Consider the following 8,606-nt stretch of genomic DNA (forward strand, 5'->3'; position numbering starts at 1 on the left):
TTTTTAAAGTTTTAATTATTTAAGAAATGTATGTAATAAATCAATTAGTATTGAATAGTATTTACTATAAGCTTCAAAGACAGCCCAGAAAAAAGTAAATTTTGACCGTAAAAGTCGGGAAATAGCCTGGAAATTTTTTATAACTTCAAGTGGCCACTCTGTTAATGATGTAGCGGGAGATATTATTAAAGCCTAACCTCAAAAATTCAATTCTTTGATCACGGTTTCCATATTTATCTGTTACCAAAATATCGTGTAAAACTGATGAATATGATCCATTCCCGCCCTAGTTTTACAATATACTATTAATAATGTGAAAAATAGTGAGTCTACCGCATTTCATTTTTATTTAAAAACGTTTGACGGCCGGTTGAAGATAATTTAAAAATAAAAATATAATTCTGAACGGAATTATGTATTGGATAATTAATTACGAGATTTTTTAATAAAAAATCTTCAAAATAAATCTAATAATGAATAATTTTTTCAGGGTGCTATAATATTAATTCAAGAGCGGCCAGTAGATATCCTTCGCCAGCTTCTTTTAAAACAACGAGGTCCAGATACAGAACCAGTGAGAGCCTATTTTCAATCGCAGTCTCCAGAACAAGCTTGTGCCACGTGTTTGATTTTAGCAACTCTCGAAAGTTCTCAAAATGTCCAAGTACGTATCTAGTCACTAGTATATTATAAAAGCTATTTTTGAGTTTTTAAAATTTGAGATCTTCTATTCATTTTAGTTATCAGAATGGGCAACAAGAGCCTTTTTCTTGTACGGAGGCCAAAGAATATCGAACATAACACCAAACATGGAAATTCATAGTGGATTTTCAGGTCTCAACACTGGAGATCTTCGAACTTCAACTCCCAGAATGCTGGGCATGGATTCTCGATCCCCAATATTCAGATCGCAACAGCAAACCGGCGTATGTACTGATATAGCCTTGCAACAATTTTCAGGAAAGCACGGCGGTTTATATCTTTACGTGGGCAGATTACTCAGGCCAATTTGGAACATCCGTTGTATTAAACAAGAGACTGTAAATAATAAATGCCAGGTGAGAAATCACTCCTATAATTATTACACCGTATTTAGTAGAACATGTACCAATTCATTGTTTTGCACTACTTTAACAGTTATCTTGACAAAAGAAAACTTGATTTATATTTCCCCTTTGAAAATTCAAGAACTTTCTACATATCTCAATATAATTTTTCTAGATTCTCAGCACAGTATCAGCAAGTCAAGTAGGCTGGATATTAGGACACTTGCAAGCCCTCAGATCTTTCCTGAACAAAAACACACACATTTCTAAACAGTAAGTTTTGGCGTCAGTCGTAAAAGTGAGGAATTAAAATTTTCTTTTATTATGCATTTTATCTATTTTTTTGGGATCCCTAGACACAATTCAACTCGAAGCATCACCAACGGTTTTGAAATTAGCCACGTCCAAGAACCAATCGTCGAAGAAAGAAACTCGTTAGATGCTTTAAAAATTTTCATTGCTCATGCCTGCGAAATTCTCGGACTTTGGAAAATCCTCTGCGAGAATCAATTGCATAATATAGTCAGTTGTCTCTCGAAGGTAACGTTTTCTCTCATTTACTTTTATTTATATTAACTTTCAAATAAATTATTCAGTAAAAATGATTGCTATTCATTTTAAAAAATGGTTACAGGAACAAATCAATCAATTCGCTACAGCGACCTTTAGAGATTTAATTTTAATTGGACAGGAAATATCATCATTGCTGATTATTCATTTGATCGATAGGTGAGATTTTTATTATTTTGGATCTACTTTTGTTATTTTATATTTAGGTTCTAATTCATGTAGTTAATAATTTAAATAACCCTTTATCTTTCTTGTTCCCAGTTATTTGGGTGATAATGCTTCAGTCGATGCAGTGAGTTCAAAGCTGCGTGAAGTCTGTCCAAATTTGTACAGAAGCGAGGACGCCATTTGCTCAAAAGTAACTATTGCAATTTTTAAACTACAGGTCGCGGACTTATCACACTATTTACATTTTTTAGCGGTAACACACTATTTTCCTACTATATCGAAAAAAATAACACTTAAAGATACTATTTTCTCCCAACTGTCGATTAATGCCACTATTTCTTTACATTTCCTTAGAAAATATTTTTGAATTGTTTCGCTAATAGGCTCAAATAATATATCCGCCATTTTCGACCGTGCATAAATGACGTTCAATCATTTCGTTGAATTTTCAATAAAAAATATTAATTAAAAAAAAAGTAATAGCTGATATTTTTGCCAACCAAATATTTCCATTTAAAATCTGAAACAATTGATTTGAACCAAAAAATAAGAATTTCTAAAGAAATAGTTGAATTCTCTAACAAAACAGATGAATTTCCAACTAAAAAGAAGAATTTTCTATCAAAATACATAAATGTTTAACCAAATAGTTGAATTTTCAACCAAGAAGATTAATTTTTTACCAAAGAATACGAATTTTCAACAATGATAGTCCAAATAATATTTTTCATTGATAAAATTTAAACCGAAAATTATGTAGTTAAATTTTCAATGATGAGAATTAATTTTCAATACAAAAGCCGCGTTTTCTACAAAGCAGTTGAATTTTATACGAATCAGTTGAATTTTCAACAAAATAGTTCATTAACCAATATACAAAACAATTGTAGATACAGCAGATCCAAAACTGTTTTTCCTTTCTTCGACCGTTTTAATTTTCAATCAGTATTTCAGCTAAATTCAGCAATATATGCGGTCTTACGGTCAATGATAAAGTCAAAATAAAAGTATCCGAAATAACATGTAAAAAACATTTTTTTTTAATCCTCAACGTTTCGACCAACACTGCGGGTCTTTTTCAAGAGTCGATATAGATATCTATAATTTAATAAAAAATTGTGTGAGCCTAAACGTTGTAATAATTACTGTCGTAAAAGGATATTGGTTTCAACAAAATAAAAAATTTTATATTGAAACACACCTGAGTCAAAAAGCTATGTCATATTTTATAAAAAACAAACACCGTCATTTTAAAAAAATGTTTTAAAAGAATAAAAATTTGTATTCATTGAAGCCTCAAAGATATTGGAGAGGCCCCAATAATTTATGAAAATGTCACATAATTGAAACGATGTTTACAGACGGACGATACAAGACTGACTGTTATGAAAAGTCGTAATTGCAGAGGTGACAAATATTAATAAACCTCTGATGATGTCTATAAACATCGTTTCAATCATGTAACATTTTCATAAATTATTAGAGCCTCTCCAATATCTTTGAGGCTTCAATCAATAGAAATTTTTATTCTTTTAAAACATTTTTTTTTAATGACGCTGTTTGTTTTTTATAAAATATGACATGGCTTTTTCACTCAGGTATGTTTCAATGTACAATTTTTTATTTTGTTCAAACCAATATCCTTTTTACGACACTAATTATTACAACGTTATTATAGATATGTATATCGACTCTTGAAAAAGACCCGCAGTGTTGGTCGAAACGTTGAGGATTTAAAAAAAAATAAATATGTTTTTTACATGTTATTTCGGATGCTTTTATTTTTACTTTATTATTGATCGTAAAACCGAAAATATTTCTGAATTTAGCTGAAATACTGATTGAAAATCAGTATGCATTTTTAACAACAACAAAATTGAGTTTCTACCAATAAAACGAATTTTCAACAAAATATGTCAATTTTGAACCAAATAGTTCATTTTTCTATCAAACTGTTGAATTTTCTAGCGGAAAATACGAGTTTCCAACAAATTAGCAGTATTCTTAACAAGAAAGCTAATTTTAAATCGAAACAGATTAATCTGTAATCAGATAGTCGCATTTCTAAACAAAAAAGAAGAAATTGCTACAGAAAGAGATACATTTTGAAAGAAAAAGATGAATGTTTAACAAAAGAGTTGAATTTTTAATTCAGAAAAACATCACGTGCATCCTAAACTTCATACTACTAATTCGTCTGTACGAAGTTGAAAGTGTTTCAAAACTTTAAGTTACACTTTCGAGTCGTAGTTTCACTCGACTCAGACGCGGCTCCCCATATCGAGATCTAAGAGATTTACACATAAAAAATCTGTTTGTCAAGCAAAAAAATGCAATTAAATGGTTGACTTTTCAAGACAAAAAGCCAAATTTTCATCAAAATAGTTGATTTTTTAACCAAAAATCTGCCCGCCTCGCGGACACATTCTCATAGCGCGCTACGCGCGCGACTCGTTTCGCTCGCAAGTTTGAGTGCGCCAACGGCGCGCGACGGTTGAATCTCGCGCTCGGATATTTATTCTTTGCATTTGAAATGCTTGAAAAAAACTTTATCAAAAAGATCTCTTGTAGATGGCAGTACTTATATGCGTCTTTATATTCTGAATTGTCTACTTCATTAAGTATAGTCAAAGATTAAGTTTCTCAAAGCTCTGTAGGCTTTGAGGTACACATTCTCATCGTGACACTCGCGCTGCGCGCTCGATTTCCGACAGACATTTGTCAACAGGTTTTGTTGGATTTTTTTCTCGGTAACTTTCGTCGTTTTTCCTCACATTTTTTTTTATTTTATTTTTTCAACGTTATTTTTCACGAATAAAACAAAAAGTATGCGTCCTATCAAGAAGTAATTCTTAACGAAATTGTAGATCTTTTTTGGGATAACCATTTTTGTTGATTCATCTTTTTTTGTATCCTGCATAGTTTGTCCACAAAATGGAATTTTTTATTTTCCATTATTTTTTGTCCAATCAAAATTTGAATTTTCGATTTTTGAAGAAAATCCAAAAATTGATTATGATAATCTTCGAGGGATTTCAAAAAGAAATGTTTTTCTTCTCTTGACTTTTTTTCATATCGTGCGTTTTTCGGCTTCAAATTTTGATTTTCGGTTGATTGAAAAAATTTTGAAAACCCTATAATAGACATACAATGTTCAAATTCAGAAAAAAGTGGTCTCAAAAATTTTCAAAATGCGCTCACTTTTTGAATTTTTATCAAAAATGGCTGGTTAACGAACTCGTCCTTTCTTTTAGGAGCTTAAAAATGTGTGCCAAAGATGGATGTGATTCGTTCATTTTTTCGAGAGTTATCGTGTTTACGGACGGACGGCCGGACGGACAGACGCCATCGTGAAAACCTGATTGTCGGATTCAGGGGGTCTCGAAACGTGAAGATCCGTTGAAAAAGTGTGATGTCAAATTTCCGACAATTCTAATACTTACTTTCTCAATCATAAATAATGAGAATGTAAAAAAAATTGTGGAATTTTGAAGCAAATCATTTATTTTGAGCCAAATAATGAAAGTTTTAACCAAAAAAGATGATTAATTAACCAAAAATTCAATATTAGACTTTTCAACCGAAAAAACTAAACTTTCAACCAAAAATAGTTGGATCTTATTATTGATTGGGTTCTAATAATTCAGTTCGCATTTATCTGGAAAAATGCGAAAAACTGTGAAGCCTGCGATTAATAAAGAGGAAGAATTTTGATAATTTATAGACTAAAAAATAACACATTAAGTGAAAATTAAAGCTAATATTTTATTACTTAAACATTTTTATGGCACTATTTTAAATAAATTATTTTTTATTTTCCGAGACTTGAAACTAAAATACTGTTAGGAATTATGAAAATAAATTTAATTGACGGTACAATATTTTGCAGGCCAACGAGATTATCCTCAAAGCAAAAAGCTGTACGAATCCAGAAGAAAAGGAAACCTATTTACAATCAGCCCTCAAGGTTAGCGTTTTTGGAAATAATACAAAATAGATCACATATTTGAAAAGGAATTAATTATTTAAAAATTCATTTCATTTAGCTTTGTAAGGAAGTTGCTCCAAGATTAAATTTGGCAGCTGTCTGCCAACAATTTGTAACCTGTCAATTTTATTCTGGCGTTTTGGAACTATGTCTTTGTTGCGCAGAAAGGATCGATCCCAATAATGCTGCTTTGCATTATTATAAAAACAACGAACCGATGGAAGATCAAGAAGGCAATGCCGCTTACGCAAAAAGGTATTTTTATTATTATTTTTATTCGGACATAATAAATTGATTGCCAAATCTATTTCATTATGAAAATGCGAGCTTAATCCTACATTTTGTTCACTAGGCTATGTAATGGATCTAAAATGAAATAAAACGTTCATTTATAATACTGTTTTTGTTTTCAAATAGGCTGGAAATTTACAAAGAATTCACTGCTATGTTGGATCATCTCTACAATCAAAGTATTTCGAATCCTTTAACACCAACGATTCCGAGCAGACCAGGTCCTCCGATTATGAATCTTTCAACGATAAATGCCCCAGCAAAGGACATGGTAAATATTTAATTATGTTTTAAAGCCATGTGAGCGTAATCTCAAAAAATTTTTTCATATTGTTTTCCAATCCAACGTATGTTCACACGAAACGCGATATCTAGTTGAAAATTTGGGAAATTAAATGAGAAGCACTAAGAAAGGTGTATCTGCTACTAAATTGTTATAATTATTAAAAAGCAACAAAAAAATTGGTTGCAAAAAAAGCTTTTTTCATAATTGTAAAACTTCAGGACTAGACAAAACGGTTCATAGTGCTTCTTACGTAATTTCCCAAATTTTCACATTGCTATTGACGACCAGCCTCGTATAAGTTCAACCCGAAAGTACTTGCACATCCTGGTTTTTCTTTTGCACGTGGTTCGGTATGTTCTTCAGCTTCCTGAAATCTATTAAATTTTACCCGTTCCAGATATATATTTTATTTCATCAATTTTTCCAAAAATATAGAAAAAATCGACTAAAATAGCATTTAGTTTAACGAACTGTAACATTTTATTTTTAAAACCATTCGTTTTTAGTTCACTGATTATGTAAAGAATAGTTTCCATGAGATTATTAAGGTTCCTGAGCTTCAAAGTAGGGAAAAATTGATTTTTTATCTCTAAAATTGAAACAATATAATTTTTACCAATTTAAAAATTTCATTTTTCTCAAAAAAAAAGCAAAATAGGTATAGCAATTCATAGTTAAAAATTGTTCCTCTTCCCAAAGTCTATAAAAATTTATCCTTGCCAGATATGGATCTTGTGTATTTCAATAAATATTCCAATAAAAGTATGAAAAATATGTTAAAGCGACTAAAATAGTATTTACTTAGACGAACTTCAAGAGTTTATTTTTTTTTAATTTTTTTTTAGTTTAGTATCAATATTAAAATTCGTCACCCTTCCTGAAGTTTTTAAAATGATATTCTCACAAAATATGTATCATGTGTATTTTAACAAATATTAAAATTATGCCGGTTTTTCTATATTTTTTTTAGTTTGTACAAATACACAAAATGAAAACAAAAAATTTTACAAAATAAACTCTTGAAGTTCATCAGTCTAAATGCTATTTTAGTCGCTTTAATATCATTTTCACGTTTTTTTTTTCAGAATTTTTTTTAAATACACAAGATCGACATCTAGTCAGGGTAAATTTTTATAGAATTTAAGAAACGGAACAATTTTGAACTATGAATTGCTATTCCTACATTGCTTTGTTACGCTCACGTGGCCTTTAATGCGAAGCTTCTTATTCATTATGCAATGATATAATTTCGAGAGGTAAATAACTTTGATTTAAATAACTTAAGAAACTTTTATACGTTCAAGTCTACAAAGTGATAATTATCACCCTAGGCAAAGTTTTGGATATAGAAATGCATTCCGAACCAATCCGAATCATTCCAAAATACAAGAACAAAAAATACAAGAACAAAAAAAGAAGACTATTTTTCTCTCACTTACTCATACGACTACCAAATGCCCTTCCTGGCTAAAACGCTGTTGACATTGAAATAAAAAAAATTTATTTCTAAACTTTAATTCGAAAGCTCAACAAAAGACCCTTCTCAGAGCTTCTCAGAGCCTTGAGAATCTTTAGAATATACTCTAAAATTCCTATCGCTAGAGCGATGTAAATATACAGAATTGTTGGGAACTACATCTGAATTTTTAAGGTATACTCGATATTTCTGAATAGAATTTTGTCTTCCTCCGTAAAAAAAATGTGATGGTCCTAAGAAGGACCGATTTGTTTTGGTATTACAAATTAAGCATCGGATGCTCTTCGATTTCTGCCGCGCAGTTGGTTGTGCTCTTTGATAGCTTGGAGGTATGAATCATACATCGTGACCTCAATTCGGAGTACTTCTTCCTTTCTCTTCACTTTTTGATGCGCTGCGCGGAGTTGCCTCTTCTTACACAGAAGTTGGATCCAGATCCGAAGTTCCTGTTCCCGCCTTGAAGCCACGTTTGCTTCTGCGTTGCCTCCCATTTTTCAAAAGTTGCACTGTATAAGAAATCGGTGAATATTTCTGAATGACTGATGAATTTGGTGAATTTACTTGGAATTTATTTGCAGATCCCCTCCACTTCAATGTGGCTTACGTTCTCTCTTTTAACGGCTTTAACCAATCAAAGACAGGTGAGGGGGTAGGGATGCTCAGCAGCTCAGCCCCGCGGTACTTTTTTTGAGGCATGTAGAAACAAATTGTCACAAGACCTGACTTTGGCCGAGTGGCGGCGCCACCTGTGCGTTCTTATAGGATTTGAAATCTTTTAAA

The 8,606-nt window shown here is 31.4% G+C and overlaps 1 protein-coding gene across 3 annotated transcripts in view; it reads left to right on the plus strand.

Moving 5' to 3' along the window:
- The window catches only part of LOC117176926 (nuclear pore complex protein Nup155), a 33,531-nt gene that overhangs the window by 15,487 nt on the left and 9,438 nt on the right, over positions 1-8,606 (plus strand). For all 3 annotated transcript variants that reach the window (XM_033367322.1, XM_033367323.1, XM_033367324.1), the window contains exons 10-18: positions 491-664; positions 741-1,058; positions 1,222-1,319; positions 1,403-1,586; positions 1,681-1,775; positions 1,878-1,974; positions 5,674-5,751; positions 5,831-6,027; positions 6,190-6,334. In XM_033367322.1, coding sequence (XP_033223213.1) covers positions 491-664; positions 741-1,058; positions 1,222-1,319; positions 1,403-1,586; positions 1,681-1,775; positions 1,878-1,974; positions 5,674-5,751; positions 5,831-6,027; positions 6,190-6,334 — 1,386 coding nt within the window. The remainder of the gene's footprint in view (positions 1-490; positions 665-740; positions 1,059-1,221; positions 1,320-1,402; positions 1,587-1,680; positions 1,776-1,877; positions 1,975-5,673; positions 5,752-5,830; positions 6,028-6,189; positions 6,335-8,606) is intronic.

This window comes from Belonocnema kinseyi, chromosome 7, assembly GCF_010883055.1.
Source record: "Belonocnema kinseyi isolate 2016_QV_RU_SX_M_011 chromosome 7, B_treatae_v1, whole genome shotgun sequence".
In the NCBI taxonomy this organism is placed as follows: Eukaryota; Metazoa; Arthropoda; class Insecta; order Hymenoptera; family Cynipidae; genus Belonocnema; species Belonocnema kinseyi.